The 17692-nt window shown below is 42.8% G+C and overlaps 1 protein-coding gene across 2 annotated transcripts in view; it reads right to left on the reverse strand.

Moving 5' to 3' along the window:
- Window positions 1–6100: 6100 nt before the first annotated feature.
- Window positions 6101–17692, reverse strand: part of ITGB1 (integrin subunit beta 1) — an 82617-nt gene continuing 71025 nt past the window's right edge. For both annotated transcript variants that reach the window (XM_067542615.1, XM_067542616.1), the window contains one exon: window positions 6101–7316. Coding sequence is in view for 1 of the 2 variants with exons in the window: in XM_067542616.1 (XP_067398717.1) it covers window positions 7251–7316 (66 nt within the window). In the remaining variant the exon portion in view is untranslated. The remainder of the gene's footprint in view (window positions 7317–17692) is intronic.

Here is a 17692-nt window from a genome sequence, read left to right on the forward strand (position 1 = left end):
ACAGCAACCCCCCCACCATGGATTTCTCAACTCCAAATTAATTCTCTACAGATCGGTAGCAATCTGGCACTGCAAGTTTCTCCACTGTCACAAGGAGTGTAGTGTGGACATGCAAAAGCAATTTAATTACTATGGTGGCTGTATGTTGACATAATTTAGGTCAACTTAATTTTGTTGTGTAGGTTCGCCCTTAGGGATGGCTAAACCCAGTCCATTCCTGCTGTCAGAGAGCAGAAGATTGATGCACTTGGGAAAGAGGTCTTTTCTTCCTCTTCATCTTGTTATTAGGATGGCTAATTATCTGTTATCAGTTCCATCTATGGGAAAGAATGGCTGTGTTTGCCAAAGATTTGCGAGATGATGAAAGAAGGCTGGCGAATGTTATTTTGACAGGAGGATAGAATGTGGCAAAGCATGCCCACAGAGCATCATTTAATGCTTCAGACTCTTCTGCCAGTGCACTGGCATCCACAGTTACCTTGAGGAGATATGTTTGGCTCTGTTCATATTCCATGGCTGAAGACTCTAGAATTAAAGTGCCAGAGGGGTAGACGTGTTAGTCTGTATACAGCAAAAACAACGGGAGTCCTATAGCACTCTAAAGACTAACACATTTCCGCAGGCATAAGCTTTCGTGGGCTGCAACCCACTTCCTCAGATGCATGAAATAGAAATCAGATAGGAGGTATATATATACATCCAAGGGTAAGAAACAACAATGGGGAGGGGAGGTGTAAACAAAGTCCATTCAGTTAGAGTAGATGAAGCCTATTCACAACCATTAATTAGAAGGTGAGAATGTGTGAACACTGATAAGTACTTCTTGTAATGAGATAACCATTCCAAGTCCCTATTCAGACCCAGTTTGATTGTGTCAAGTTTGCATATGAGTTCCAGCTCTGCAATTTCTCGCTGAAGTCTGTTTTTGAAGTGGAAGATCTCCCCTTAGAAAGGCATGGACTAATGGAAAAATTAAAGGAAACTAAATCCACTGCTCGTTCACTGGGTCATTATCCCTCAACAAAAGAAGACCTTCCACTCCTTTTTGACATTAAAGACAATTTTACCCTCAGTTGTCATCAGAGACATCGGCAATAGCATCAAAAACCTATGTCTTCTTTCCAGAGCCAAAACAAAAAGAAGTCTGTCTCCAGACTTAAGATGAAACAACCTGCTCCTCCTCCTACAAATTCACTGAATACCAGGCCTTACATGTGTTTGAGAGCTATGGACCATTTAGTGAGGACCCAACCTTTCTTTTATGTGGAGACAGGCTAGCCCAATTCATCAATAAACGAAGGCTAATTAGATTGCACTTATGGGTCCTTGAAATTATAGAGAAGGGCTATGCCTTTCAGATAAAAAAAAATCAACCCTCTTTCAACTCCCCCTACCCTCACCTTTTCAGGGAATCGTCTCATGGCATTATTTTACTTTCAGCAGTACACAAGTTGCTCCAAATAAGAGCTATCAAGCAGATACCAAAACATCTATGGGGTCAGGGTTTTTATTCAAGATACTTCCTAGGAGAGAAAAAAGATGGGTTTGTTACTGCGGGCACAGCATGAGGAAGAGTCAGAGAAGACAGTGCAGAGGAGACTGACGAAGGGGGAAGAAAATTGGCAGCATGTGACCTCCCGAAGAAAGAGAACCTATATGCCCATCATGCAAATAGAGGTAAAAAATCGTTTTCAGGTTCTCTGCACAGGTACTATGGCGGAGAACGATTTGGAAGACTCATGTGAGGGAATGGATCAGGAGGAGACCCTGTTGATCAGAAGGCATGGGATGCATTGTCCTAGGGATGGGGGTTCCACGACCACCATTCCCAAGAGGACGAGAAGGGTGGTGATGGTCCGGGACTCCCTCCTAAGGGGGATGGAGTCATCCATCTGCCATCCAGACCGGGAAACTAGAGAAGTGTGCTGCTTGCCTGGAGCTAGGATTCAGGATGTGATGGAGAGACTGCCGAGACTCATCAAGCCTCAGACCGCTATCCGTTCCTACTTCTCCACGTGAGCACCAATGACACTGCCAAGGACGACCTTAAGCAGATCACTGCAGGCTATGTGGCTCTGGGAAGATGGATAAAGGAGTTTGAGGCGCAAGTGGTGTTCTCATCCATCCTTCCTGTTGAAGGAAAAGGCCCAGGTAGGGACCGTCACATTGTGGAAGTAAATGCGTGGTTACGCAGGTGGTGTCGAAGAGAGGGCTTTGGATTCTTTGATAATGGGATGTTGTTCCAGGAAAAAGGATTACTTAGAAGAGACTGAGATTCACCTAACTAAGAGAGGGAAGAGTATCTTTACAGACAAGCTGGCTAACCTAGTGAGGGTGGGCTTTAAACTAGGTTGGATGGGGGACGGGGACCTAAGCCCGAAGGTAAGTGGGGAAGTGGGACACCACGATGAAGCAGAAGGAGGAGAGTGCAACAGGGGAGGCCTCCTGAATTGCACTGAGAAAGTAGGGCAATTGGCCAGTTATCTCAAGTGTCTATACACAAACGCAAGAAGCCTGGGAAACAAGCAGGAGGAATTGGAAGTCCTGGCACAGTCAAGAAACTATGATATGATTGGAATAACCGAGACTTGGTGGGGTAACTCACACGACTGGAGCACTGTCATGGATGGGTATAAACTGTTCAGGCAGGACAGGCAGGGGCGAAAGGGTGGAGGAGTTGCACTGTATGTAAGAGAGCACTATGATTAGTCTGAGCTCCAGTATAAAACTGGAGATAACCCAGAGACTCTCAACTGGCTTAAGCTTAGAAGCAAGAACAATAAGGGCGATGTCGTGGTCGGTGTCTGTTATAGACCACCAAACCAGAAGGATGAGGCTGATGAGGCTTTCTTCAGCCAACTAGGGAAAGTTTCCAATTCAAAGGACCAGGTTCTCATGGGGGACTTCAATCACCCTGACATCTGCTGGAAGAGCAATACAGCAGAGCATAGACAATCCAGAAAGTTTTTGGAGAGTGTTGCAGACAACTTTCTGGTGCAAGTGCTGGAGCAACCAACTAGGGCCTGTGCTCCTCTTGACCTGCTGCTCACAAACAGGGAAGATTTGGTAGGGGAAGTAGAAGTGGGTGGCAACCTAGGCAGCAGTGAGATGGTCGAGTTCAGGATCCTGACAAAAGGAAGAAAGGAGAACAGCAGAATATGGACCATGGAGTTCAGAAAAGCAGACTTCGACTCCCTCAGGGAGTTGATGGGCAGGATCCCCTGGGAGGCCAATATGAGGGGGAAAGGAATCCAAGAGAGCTGGCTGTAGTTTAAAGAAAACTTATTGAGGGTGCAGGAACAAACCATCCCGATGTGCAGAAAGAATAGCAAATATGGTAGGCGCCCAGCTTGGCTTAACTAAGTCGTCTTTGGTGAGCGTAAACACAAAAAGGAAGTTTACAAGAAGTGGAAGCTTGGTCAGATGACTAGAGAAGATTATAAAAATACTGCTCAAACATGCAGGAATGAAATCAGAAAGGCCAAAGCGTAACTGGAGTCGCAGCTAGCAAGGGATGTGAAAGGGAACAAGAAGGGTTTCTACAGGTATATTACCAACAAGAGGAAGATTAGGGAAAGTGTGGGCCCCTTACAGGGGGAGGCAGCCTAGTCACAGAGGATGTGGAGAAAGCGGAGTTTCTCAATGTCTTTTTTGTCTCTGTCTTCACAGACAAGGTCAGCTCCCAGACTACTGCACTGGGCGGCACTGAATGGGGAGGAGGTGAACATCCTTCAGTGCTGAAGGAATAGGTCCAAGACTATTTAGAAAGATTGGACATACACAAGTCCATGGGGCCGGATGCAATGCATCCTCGGGTGCTGAGGGAGTTAGCTGATGTGTTTTCAGAGCCATTGGCTATTATCTTTGAAAGCTCGTGGCAATTGGTGGAGATCCCTGATGATTGGAAAAAGGCAAATATAGGGCCCATTTTCAAGAAAGGGAAGAAAGAGGATCCAGGGAACTACAGACTGGTCAGCCTCACCTCAATCCCTGGAAAAAAATCATGGAGCAGGTCCTCAAGGAATCCATTTTAAGGCACTTGGAAGAGAGGAAGGTGATCAGGAACAGTCAGCATGGATTCACCAAGGGCAAGTCATGCCTGACTAACCTGATTGCCTTCTATGAGGAAGTGACTGGCTCTGTGGATGTGGGGAAAGCGGTGGACGTGATATATCTTGACTTTAACAAAACTTTTGATAGTCTCACACAGTATTCTTATCAGCAAGTTAAAGAAGTATGGGTTGGATGAATGGACTATAAAGTGGACAGAAAGCTGGCTAGATCATTGGGCTCAACGGGTAGTGATCAATGGCTCGATGTCTAGTCGGCAGCCAGTATCAAGCTGAGTGCCCAGGGGTCAGTGCTGGTGCTTGTTTTGTTCAACATCTTCATTAATGATCTGAAGGATGAAGTGACTTGTACTCTCAGCAAGTTTGAAGATGACACTAAACTGGGGGGGAATGATAGATACGCTGGAGGGTAGGGATGGGATACAGAGTGACCTAGATGAATTGGAGGATTGGGCTAAAAAAATCTGAGGTGGTTCAATATGGACAAGTGCAAAATCCTGCACTGAGGACAGAAGAATCTTATGCGCTGCTATAGACTGACTGGCTAGGCAGCAGTTCTGCAGGAAAAGACCTGAGGGTTATAGTGGACAAGAAATTGGATATGAGTCAGCAGTGTACCCTTATTGCCAAGAAGGCCAATGGCATATTGGACTGCATTAGTAGGAGCATTGCCAGCAGATCAAGAGAAGTGATTATTCCCCTCTATTCGGCACTGGTGAGGCCTCATTTGGAGTACTGTGTCCAGTCTTGGCCCCCCCACTACAGGAAGTATGTGGACAAATTGGAGAGAGTCCCAGAGGAGGGCAACAAAAATTATTAGGAGGCTGGAGCACATGACTTTGGAGGAGAGGCTGTGGGAACTAGGCTTATTTAGTCTACAAAAGAGAAAAATGAGGGGGGGATTTCATAGTGGCCTTCAACTACCTAAAGGGGGGTTCCAGGGAGGATGGAACTAGACTGTTCTCAATGGTGGCAGATGACAGAACAAGCAGCAATGGTCTCAAGTTGCAGTGGGGGAGGTCTAGGTTGGATATTAGGAAAAACTTTTTCACTAGCAGGATGGTGAAGCACTGGAATTGGCTACCTAGGGAGGTGGTGGAATCTCCATCCTTAGAGGTTTTTAAGGCCCAGCTTGACAAAGCCCTGGCTAGGATGATTTTGTTGGGGTTGTCCCTGCTTTGAGCAGGGGGTTGGACTAGATGACCTCCTGAGGTCCCTTTCAACCCTAATATTTTATGTGCTGAACAAGGCATCCATCTCACACTCACACCAAGGCATAATGGGAAGAGAAGGTATGTTCTGAACTCTTTGTGGTTGCCCCACATATGTTGGTAAGCAGTACATCATGAACTGGAGCAGCAGTTGATGTGCATACAGTGGGCACATATCCCAAGGCAGGAATACAGTCCCGATAGTTGTTAGAGCATAATGCACCATGAAACCCACTTACAAACTCTCTGAGTAGAGCTCTCTCGGCCCTTAATCCTTTCTGTTATAGTGCTAAGCAGTCTAGGGAACTTCCTGAGTAGCCCCTTCCTCTGCAGGTAGAAGGCCACAGTACACTTTTACATAGCTTCTCCCTCAAAACATTCAGAAGCATTGAGGGGAGGCACATGTGCACTCTAATGAGCACTGCTTGGAGAAGGTGATGTCATTATGGGTACAGCACAGCCTGGTGGCACATAAGTGGGAATATGCAGTGTCAACTCAAAGAATTCTGGTTACAAGTAACCACTTTTCATTTTATGCACTGTGTAAGAGTTTTTTTATTTTTATTTTTGAGTAAGTACTTCTGAGTTTACTTTTGTGTAATTAACTCACTTTCCTGAAACTTGGTCCAAAGAGCGTATTTCGTATAAATATTACATCTTTTCCTCCTCTCAACTCTAAAATTAACTATTGTAGGTAGCTATATTTAAGATTTAAAAAAAAAAAAAAATCTTTGGGGAAGCCTAATTTTGTACATTATGAAGATCTCTCAGGTTGCTTGAACAGTATTAACATTCCCAATGTAGAAAGATGAGACGAGGTTTAGGTGTTTTAGGTACTTTTAATTAATAAATAACTTCAGTAATAGTACTGTAAAAAGTGAACATCTGTTAAAATAAAAAGGCACTTAAAAACAATATAACGAATTTGGAACAGATGCAATCTGAATGTTCAAAGGCAAATATACATGGCACATGTCAAAAATGAGACCTGACAGTGACAGTCATGTCACATACAAATTATGCAATCTCAGCTACAGGGTAAAGGCAAATGTACAGCCAAGACTGCAAATGGAGTTGTGCTGATACAAAAATATTACAAAAATTGCAACCAAATACATTAAAAGATTAGAAAGGTGACAAGGCACCAGGCTTTAAAGCAAGGAAACATTACCAAAAAGGACACTATATTAATTAAGGCCCTCATGTATTTTGAGGATGTCCTGGCAGTCTGCAGGCCGGCCAGGGCTTGAATTTACAAAGAAAAGATACGCATGTTACTAAGCAGCAACTTCTTGAAAAATGGCACAAATTTTAAAGCTTTTCCTTCCTAAAATATTCTTCCTAACCCCTTCGATTTGTCCATAACCTGTCACTTTACAATTTAATAACAGATATGCAGACACTTTTCACAGCCTTTTACACCATCTGTCCAGCCTATTCAACTTACTGTTTCTAATCATTATATCTAACAGATACCCAGTCATTGACCAACTAAAAAAATAATATTTTGAGTGAGTTTACAAGGAACTATTTAGCTAACATTTTAACTATGTCTGCAAACTCAAGCCCTGATATCCCTGTAAAGCTAAAACTTAATTTTTAATACTCAGTGGTTAGGCAGAGCCCTCATACTGATTGATTTCACCATTTCCCTCCCAGTCACATCACAATCTTACACCTCCCACGGAAGACCTACATTTGAACAGCACAGTAGGGAAAAGGTCAAAAAGGCACCATGTGACCTTAGCTGACGAGGCTATCCACTCTCAAGTTTTCTGTCAGTCCCCTGGCACTGATTATTTTATATGGAAAAAAAATTACATATTGTACATTTTCAAAACCTGCATAGGAAACAAACCAACATGTAATGAATTAGTAAAATCACTGCAGAATTGCCCTAAATCTATCTTACTGTGACTACAAAAATTGCTATGTTGCGTACAGTGTTGTGAAGTTATACAAGTAGTGTTCATTTCCCCTCATATTTAGGATTAACCACAGTTGTCACTGCACTCTTGTAAATAGGATTTTCACCCTAAAAAAAAGAGAAATGTTTATATTAATATTAAAGTACACAAAAAGAGTATTGCATTTGTGAAAATTATAAAAAAATATTTTAAGACATTACCCATTGATCTGTAGTTTTTCTACATACTGTAAATAAATACTAGCTTAAATCATCAAAACAGAGCAAGATTTTCCCTGTCAACCTTAGTAAAAGGCATGCTTAGCTAATAAACACTGAAGTGTTAGGACACATCTCTACTTTAGGATCACTCAATGATTACCTGTTCTGTTCATTCTCTCTGAAGCACCTGGCATTGACCACTGCTGGAAGACAGGATACTGGGCTAGATGGACCATTGAGTCTGACCTAGTAGGGCTGTTCTTATGTTAGGATATGTCACATTGTTTCATTATAATCTGTGAACCACACATGCTCATTTGAGGGCTGAATGGCCAGCTGAAGGCTCTACATCTTCAATCTCATGACATACTGGTGAATGGGATGGAGAGGAGCATGTCACTCAACATATTTTGAACTGGAATGCCTGAAATTAGGCTCTTAAATAAAAGTTGCTTGAATGTTAGAGTTACAGAGCATTTGTAGTTCTGATTGACTTCATTCCCAAGAGACAATTTTTTTCAGAAATTTGAGTAAATGCAGACAGGTTATATTGGAAACATTTCTGCAAGCTTGCAAATGCTGTAATAAAAACATCTATACAGGTAATGTCAGAAATGCCTACAGATAAGTAGTAGTGGCTTATTTATCCATTACTCACATTACCCTAATTAGGACTTGAGAGCAATCTAATTTTATATGTTTTCTTCCCATCATAATTTCAACAGATTTATATCTCTGATCATCTCATTCCATTTATAGTGAATCCTCAAGGGCCGAAGATTAATGACTAGAACCCAATCTGAGCAAATAGTTAACTATAAAAAGTTACTTCCTATAATTCTATTGATGCAGCCTACATTTTCAATTGCAGCACTTTTTATCTCAAACCTGGACTGCATCCTGCGTAGACTCCTAGTCACCATGACAGGAAAGTTCATCTGTGCTTACTTGAAAATTATTTTTCTTCAAGTAATAAGGTTCACAGATCCATTACAATGGGTACTTCAGCCTGCTTGTAGCTTGAAGGCAGAACCAGACCTTATTAGTCACTTGCAACAGAAAAATACCACACCTCCTGAAGTTCCTTCCAGTTGAGACAATTTTCACAACCAGATCAATTCAATTCTACTTTTCTAAATTACAGATTGTTCTGAATATTTTTTTAGAAAAATGCACAATTTCTCCTTGTAAATTCTCCTAATGAAACAAATCCTAATGCTTGAATATGAATTTCCATCTCTATTCTGGATTATCTGTTTGTCCACAGGGTGGCATAGACCTGTGGACCTTATTACTTAAGGCAAGGAAATTTTCAGATAAGTGCCAATAAATTTTCCTATTCTTCACCATGCCAAGTGCCACAGATCCATTATAATGGGGTTGTCACAGCAGCATGTCTACTGTGGGAAAGAGGATCATAATTTAAATACAGACATCCAAAATAAGATGTGTATATCCTCCATCTTCCTCTGGATACCAAGGTGCGGAAAATGGCATCTGCTAAAGATTGGATGTAAGAACTCATGGGCCTAGAACCAGGGTCTGCAGGGTTCAAGGCAGATACCACTTTCTCCACCAGGGGCCTGGGCAGGGTTACCACCAAAAGGAACTGAGAGGTTACGCCCTGCAGGAAGTCCTGCCCTAAAGGGCATGAGTGACAGCTCTCTGTGATTCCTTGATTGGCTGGCTGGCACTCCCAAAATAAACCAAGAAGCCATTTCTGGGAGAAGTCTGAGCAATACAGGCCTCTGGTGTGCTTCTGCCTTAGACTGCACTTGCCACTCCTCACTGCAACTCGCCTTGATCCCAGACTCCTGGATCTCATCCTATGATCAGTTCCTGATCCTGGTTTACTGTTTCCAGCTTAAGACCATTGCTGATCCTGGCCTGGCCTGCTTCTGATTCTTGCCTTACATTCTCAATATGGTAGTGGATACTGACTTTCTGGTTTTGACTTGGCCTGGACTGGACTGATCTCTGACCTTCGAACCCGATACTGAGCAGCTCACTCAGTCCTACAGGCTGCTCACAACCTAGCCCTGACAAATTGCTTATACCACCTCCAAACACCCCCCTTCTGCCAATCCCTTGACAGCTGATGGAAGGTACAGGTCCATCTCCTACCCATGTTTCCCAGGGGCCCCAAAATCCTCTGGAACAAGCTGCAAACTTGCAGATGAAACACCTCAAGCTGCAGGCTCAGTTAGCGCAGACCATGTCTGAAGCATAGGCCCCACACAAGCAGCTCCCTCAGTCAGAGACCCATGCCATGCAACTCATGTCAAAAGAACAGAACCTCTGAGAGGTTCACATTCACAAGGAGAGGCAGCTGTACTGCGAGCTTAGATGGAGCACCCCCCTCCTGAGTAGGACTTCACAGTGCTGCTAGTAGAGCAATTTGACAGGGACCGATAAAAATATCAGTGTCAGCTGTTTTGCCTGCTACATCCGCGAATGTACCCCACAGACCAAGCAAAAATGGGGCTGGTGAGTAACCTGCTCATGGAAGAAGTACAAGATTGGGCCTTCCCTCTGTTAGAAAAAAGTCTTATAACTTGTCAAATGGGACAGCTTTCTGAAAAAATATTTGACCATCTTTGATGACCAAAACTTTTGATGACCAAAACTTTTGACCATCTTTGATGACCCACACTGTGCTCTCTCAGAAGAGGCCGCCCCCCTGGTCACTTCATATGCCACCCATTTTCAATGACTAATGGCTGATGTCAGGCGGAACAAGGCAGCACAACTGAACCAGTTCCAGTGCAACGAAGAGGTAAAAGATGAGCTAGTTCATGTAGAGAACCCCCCTGACTAAGCACCTTCACTGATCTTGTTTTTGTACTGAGACCCAGCTGTGTCAGTGAGAGAAAATATGTTAAGGAGAGAAAGGGGGGCCCAATGCCACCACACCCACCCATTGCACCCAGACCTGTAGAATCAAGCCATGAACCGATGCAGATGGATCTGGGTTGAAAATGTTTGACCTTGGAGGAAAAGGAATGCCACCAGCAACTTAACCTCTGTTTCTACTGAAGAATGTTGGAACACTCCTTCACTTCCTGTCCATCCAGACTGAAATCAAGAAATGGACCACCCCAACCCAGTAATATGTCACCTAGCGCCAAGCCCTAAGCTAGTTCCCTGCCTTTAAAGAAAACCCAGTTGATAGTTTTATTGATGCAATGGTGGCCCAGACCCTAAAAATTCTTCTTTGGCCCAAATCTTAACCACACCTGGTGGAAACGATGGGTCATCGCTGTTATCTGGTTCAAGTACCCCAGGAAATTGTTCTCTGAGGGTATGTCTACACTGCAATTAAAAACCTTTAGCGGTCCTGTGCCAGATAACTTGGGCTCACAGGACTCAGGCTAACGGGCTGTTTAATTTCAGTGTAGATATTTGGCCTCGGGCTAGAGCCTATGCTCTGGGACCCTCCCCCCTTGCACGGTTCTTAGCTTGAGCCCATTAGTCCAAATCTGCTGGAATGGGCCAGCCACAGGTTTTTAACTACAGTATAGACATACCCTTAGAGAGCAGAGTGGGAGAGTATCACATGTTACTACATTTCAATGTGAACTACTCGTCGCACTTCCCAATAATTCTTGATATACCGTGGTTGGTATGACCCATGTATCTCCTGACGGGGGAAGAGTATTGACTTTTCTTCTGATTATTGCCAAAAAACCTGCTTGCAACCCCCATGTTAGCCAATGCCTGTTCCCCAGGAACAGATATTACCATCCAAGTGGAAACAGTGGGGGCCAGCCAGAAAGAAATTGCCTTGAGCCCAGAACAACATCTCCCCAAGAGATACCAGGACCCAGAGATACAGTTTTTAGGGGGGAAAAAAAAACCCACAGCAGGACTATGATTGTCCCACAGACTTGCAGCTTTGGATGAAGGTCCAATATGGACAAATATACAGCATATCCAAACCAGAGCTGGAAGCACTATGCACCTGTATCCAAGAAAATCTAGAGCTGGTTTCATCCATTGATCTTCCTCCTCAGCAGAGGCCCTAGTTCTTTTTGTATGAAAGGAAAGGGTGCTGTACCTTTGCAGGGATTATTGAGCCCTAAATCTGCAATTTGTATCCTATGCCTCTTATTCTGGAATTGCTAGATTGTGTGCGAACAGCCAGGATCTTCATGAAGCTAGACCATCAGGGAGCTTACAAAATAGTCAGGTATGAATGGAAAACCACTTTTCATACCTGATACAGATACTTTGAATATTTAGTAATGCCATTTGGCCTAGCCAATGCCCCTGGAACTTTCCAACACTTCATGAATGATGTGTTCAGCGACATAATGAAGCAATATGTCGTCATTTATCTCAGTGATAGCCCTACTGTTCGCAGAGAACTAAGAAAAACAGTTGTCACATCTGATCTATTCTAGAAAGGCTGCACAATCATGGGTTTGTATGCCAATCTGAAAATATGCCTCTTTGACCAGTCCTTCATCAAATTTTTTTGGCTACATCATCTTCCCGGAGGTGTTCAGATTAAAATAAAGCAGCAATGTACAACTGGGCAGCTCCACGGAACCCCTGTAAATTACAACACTTACTGGGCTTTGTCAATTTTCATCAGCAATTTATTGCCAGCTTTTCAGGAAAAATTGCTCCCTTAACTTCACTCCTACATAAGATTGTCTGGTTCACTTTGTCACCAGAAGCCAAGTATGCCTTCATCCAGCTCAAGTCCACCCTCACAACAGCCCCCATTCACTCCAATCCAACCTGCCTGTTCATAGAAGAGGCCAATGAATTCAACATGGCCCTCAGGGCAGTACTCTTGCAGAAGCTTGGACCCCAGCAAGTCTTTCACCTCTGGGCTTTTTATTTCTGCAAGATCACCCTATCACAAAGAAATTACAAAATATTATACAAGAAGCTGTTTCCAATTAAAACCACATCCGAGGAGCAGTGCCACCACCTTGAGGGAGCTCAGCTCCCTGTACAGGTCTTCAAAGACCATAGAACTTTGAGTATCTCCAGAAGGCTCAAGCTTCAAACCAATGGCAGCTAAGGTGGGTCCTGTTTTACTTTCAGTTCGAGTTCATCATCACCTACCGACCTGGGTCCCAAAATGGGAAGGCTGATGCCTTATTGCAAAAAGGAGAGTACTACCAGGTGGGTAAGGAGCCAATTGCTGAGCCACTAGACCTCCTCAAAACTAGTCATTTTCTCAATATGGCAATTCACCAAGATCTAATCTCCCTTGTGTGGTCCGCCTCTAAGGAGGCCCCACCTTGCTCAAGGACCACTTCCCAAGCACTTGAGGATCCGGATGCTCCATTCTGAACATGATGGAGTAACACGTTTCAACAGGTTCATGTATGTGCCTCTGAGAGGCCCCCTTGAGCTACTACATCTTTGTCATGATACCACCTGGCAGGCCACTTTGGTCATTGTAAGCCCTTCCACGCAGCCTCCCACTTTTTCTATTGGCCCTGTCTGAGGGCCAAAATTCAAGCCTGTGTGGATTCATGTGAGCTCTGTGCCCGCACCAAGATACCTCTAACCAAGCCCATTGGTATTTTGGTCCCTCCAGAAATATCTGCAAAGCTTTACACATTCATTTACTTAAACTACGGTGTGGAACTCCCTGGCCTGATAGTCACACTGTCATCATGATGGTTATGGGCCATCTGACGAAAATGGCCTACTTCATCCCCTGCAGTGGCCTACTCTCCATCAAGGTTACCAGGCAACTCATGATAAGACACATTATTTGTCTTCAAGGTCTTCTGGACTATGTGTCAGAGAGAGCAAGAAAGAGCTCCTTGCCCCAGGAGCTGAATTTTCTAATTGTGCCTGCCTCTGGACATCTGACAAGGTGTCTGCACCCTGCCCAGCACAGTCAACATCTCCAATCCTATCTGGCTCCTTTCCTGACTGTGGAAGGGAAACCCCAGGTGACTTCTGAAGGAAGAACTGCTTTCTGCCAACAGAGTTGACTGAGCTCCTCAATGAAGCACCTGATAAGTGGTAAAAGCAAGAGACAAAGACCCCTTTTTTGCTTCTGGCTTTTTGTGGCCTACCTCTCTCCCTAAAACCTGCAGAGGCACCAGCTGCTGCAAACACCTCAGAAGGGGAAGTGGAGTGGAGGAGCAATCTCTGCAAAAGGCAAATGCTGCTCTGTGACTTGGCTGGGAATTAGCCAGCCAAACTGTTAGTTGGAAATATGAAATACAAGGTTGAAATTTTCCTCAGAAAAGCTCTACAGCAGAGAGATCTGGCTGAGATACTATGGAAGTGATAAAATTGGAAGAAACTTCAGGGGGTGGGGCATTCCATTGCCACCAGTGACTGAAAGGTCTGGTTCTGCCCCTGAGCTGAAGAACCCATTGTAATGGATCTGTGGACTTTAGTACAATAAAGAATAAGTCATTTTATTTATTTCTAGAATTCTGGATTCATATTTAACTAAACAAAGGAAGGCTATAGTACAGTGTGTGTGTGTACTACATGACAAAGCAAGTCTTGAGGCTGTCTCCATTCATATCAGACTTCGGCAAACAATCTTCATGTGCAAACCATCCTTAGTCAGGAAGGAGAACCTCAAGCTGTCTAGGCAATATAAATAATGCAATACTTTGCTCTTATGTAACTTTTAAAATCTTCTATACACTTTACAAATAAGTCACCCTCAACACTCCCCAGGGAGGCAGGTAAACATTATCTCCATTTTACAAATAAGAAAACTGAGGCAAACAGGTTGAATGACGTAAGCCACAACAGGAATCTACATAAGAGTTGAGATTAGAACTCAGGAGTTCCCAGGGTCTTACTCCATACTCAGTCTATATTTATCCTCTGGAAAGAAGTTTAAAAAAAACCAAAACCCTGGCAGCTGATATATATATATTATATATATATATTAAATAAAATGCTGTGAAAAGAGAGCTCTGAGGCTTTGAAGCTTATATGCTCCTTCATTTAGCACACGATCAATCATGGGGAAAAAAGTCAGAGAATAACTGTACTTTTCTTACATTTGTATTAATTTAGTGCTCATATGACGCGCCAGAGGGAGACGGATGTCCCCTATTAAGTACAGAATAGGCAGCAATAATGGAACTTGACCATGCACCCCAACCTTTGTGTCTCAAATCTGAACTGGAGTAAGCACCTCTGGGAATGTGCTAATAGTTCAGTCTCTGTGGCCCACTCGATCTGTAGCCTCTCTGCTAAAACTAACAATGTAGAGTGAACAGTGGTTCACTAGACCAAACTCATTTCACATTGGCTACCTAACAATCATTGGATGGTACCAACTTCTGGTTATTACCAATCAGTGCTGAATTTTAACTGACAAATAAGATGTGAAATATTATTTTCCATTGTTAACCATTTTAACTATGGAGATCCACAGAAGATCATACTTTCTGAGATAAATATATTGCAGTTTTTATTTAAGGAAGATATATATTTTATTTATAAGACAGTGTAAATCCAAATGAGCACACATTGAACATGCAAAATTTAGAAGATAAATTTCTATTACATGCCCACCTAAAAAAGAAAATCATGCACAGTTTAATTGAAATTATTCTAGAAACACTAGCTGTTCACACAGTATTCGTACAGTAGAAGTAATTACATTTCACTTGAGATGAAGAACTCTGAGGGCTTATCTACATGGTGCTTTAGTTTGCAACAGATGGGGTGTAAATTCTAGAGTGCACCAGAGTGTCATGCACTCATTTGCCCACATGGACCCTACTTGAGTTCACTAAAAATTTCCTAGTGCATGCTGATGTAGTCTCATTTCAAATTGGACTGCAGTGGCAGATCCCTGTGATATCGCAGAGTCCCAATGGCTTCAGAAAGGCTGCATGCAGGTGTAAGGGTCTAACCATGTTTTCAATGCAAGATTGGGACTTCGGGCTAGTTTCAGCTTAATAGCCACTATACCTGTTGAAACAGTATCTAGGCATACCTATCACATCAATAATGCTCACTTTTACACAAGGATTAGCAGAAGTCAATAGCTTTCTCTTTATAAATACGCTATTATAAAAAATTCAGCTTCATATCTAATCCATTAACTTGTTATATTATAGAATCCTTTAATACATTAAGACTAAAAAGTTAAGAAACTTGACATACGTAATGCTGCATTGCTTTAGTTCCCACCCATATTCTGTCTGGCTGGCTAAAAGAAAATTTTTTATCATTAACATGCCTTGAGCACGGAGTTGGACTTGATGACCTCCTGAGGTCCCTTCCAACCCAATCTTCTATGACTCTATGCCCCCAGATATTTAAGTCAAATTATGCTTAAAATATTCTTATTAAAACTCTAATGCATTGGGTGGGATCCATGACAGGGCTTGGGCATCTAAACCACACATTTAGATGACTAAATCCCAGTTTTGGCTCCACTGCAATCTACAAAACTCCTGCGGAACCCTAATAGGTGCCTAAACTCACTGAGCACTTAAGTTTTTCAGGTTAAAGTTTCCATAGGTGTCTACATTTCTGCATCTGATTATGCACGCTGCAGCCTCCCACTAAGCAGCTAGACACCAGATTGATTCACGAACTAGGGAAAGACAAGCATTTGACCACTTAAATTGCATGTGGGGCCCAAACCAGGCACCTACTAGATCAGGTCCATTTAAAATCCAGGGAGGGGTGTTTACTTTTAACCCAGTGGCTAGAGTACTCACCTGGGACGTGGGAGACCGAGGTTCAATTCCTCCCTCTCTGCCAGAGGAGGAGAAAGGATTTTTCTAACCACTGAGCTATAGGAAATTTTCCATCTCTGACCTCCCTGGTGAGTGGCCTACCCACTGGACTACAGAATAATTCCCACTTTCTCTCTCTCTGGTCCCATTACTATTCCACTATGAATAAATACTTAAACAGGCATTGAGCTATTGTAAGTTGTATCCTCTTGTATTGTATCCTCTTCCATCTGTTTTGCCTAACTCACTTCTGCAAGAAATACCTTAGGTGCTTAAAACTGTTTGACTCCAGACAAGGGATTAGCAATCATGGATTGCTAAACAGAACTAGGTCTAAACTAGCCTAGACTAAAGCACCTATCTCTGAGGGGCAGGATTTAGCACCCCCTTCCCAGTTGGCATCTCCCATTGGTTAGCTTATGCAGCTCCACAATGAACATACTTGCTTTTGTGGATCGCATTTTTAGGCGCCTCTCCCCTCCCTCCACTCACATTGTACAGTGAGCCTAGATACTTAACTTTGCTATGCGAATCTCACTGTTGTTATTCCTGTGATTTTCTATGCACCATGATGCTCAGTGTTGCAATGCCTAAATTTCTTTGTGGATTCCCACCCATTTTGCTTAAAAATCTTAAAAGGAAATTGCAACTGCCATAGCTGTATAAGAGACACAAGGTGAATGACGTAATATCTTTTACTGTACCAACTTCAGATGGTGAAAGAGAGAAGCTTTGGGGCTTTCACAGGAGACCTGAAAAGGAGCTCTGTGAAGCTTGAAAGCACGTCTCTTTCGCCAACAGAATTTGGCGCAGTAAAAGATATTACCTCACTCACCTTGTCTCTCTAATAACCTGGGACCAACACAGCTACAATATTGCAAGTAACTGTAAAAGTAATTATTCCCTTCATGCCCTCCAAATAGTACAGTTTTAAACATTTCATTGGTTAGTAGCTCATGCAAGAAACTATTAACTACCTCTCAGATATCAAGGTGGTAGGTACTTTAGAAATATATAGGATAATTTAAAGCAAACAAGATATATAATTAAGGTTCCTGCAATAATAGTCTCTCTGCTACACTACATAGTGTGTAGCATTTTAGATTACTGTTTGTTAAATACGAGCCTTGCTATATATATAGTATGTTTCATTGGCCTTCTTACAACCTTTTTGTCCACTAATGTATTGTTTCAATTTAAACAAATCACAAAACATCTAACCACAAAAACTATATACACGGTATGTGCAGTTAGTCTGAGTTACAACCCAAGTTACTGTGGGAAATTTTAAAATTGTTTGACGTGTTCAAGAACTATTTACTCCATTTCATAAATATCATCAGGTCTTTTTGAATAATACCATTATGTGGATCCCCTGCCAAGCATCAAGTCTGGAAACTGCACCAAAAAAAAGGCATATCCCTTTTCCAGTTTAAGAGAGAATACAGAGAGGAAGAGACACACCTACCACGGCTGGAAGGCTAGAGGACAGGAGCTAATCTCTTGGATAAGCACGGTGCTCTTCACTGGCACAGATCTAAACTGAGCATCATAGTGAAGGATGTGTGGCAGGGTCCTGCT

The sequence above is a fragment of the Emydura macquarii genome, unplaced genomic scaffold (assembly GCF_026122565.2).
Source record: "Emydura macquarii macquarii isolate MOO-44397 ecotype Brisbane River unplaced genomic scaffold, CSIRO-AGI_Emac_v2 contig_719, whole genome shotgun sequence".
Taxonomy (NCBI): domain Eukaryota; kingdom Metazoa; phylum Chordata; order Testudines; family Chelidae; genus Emydura; species Emydura macquarii.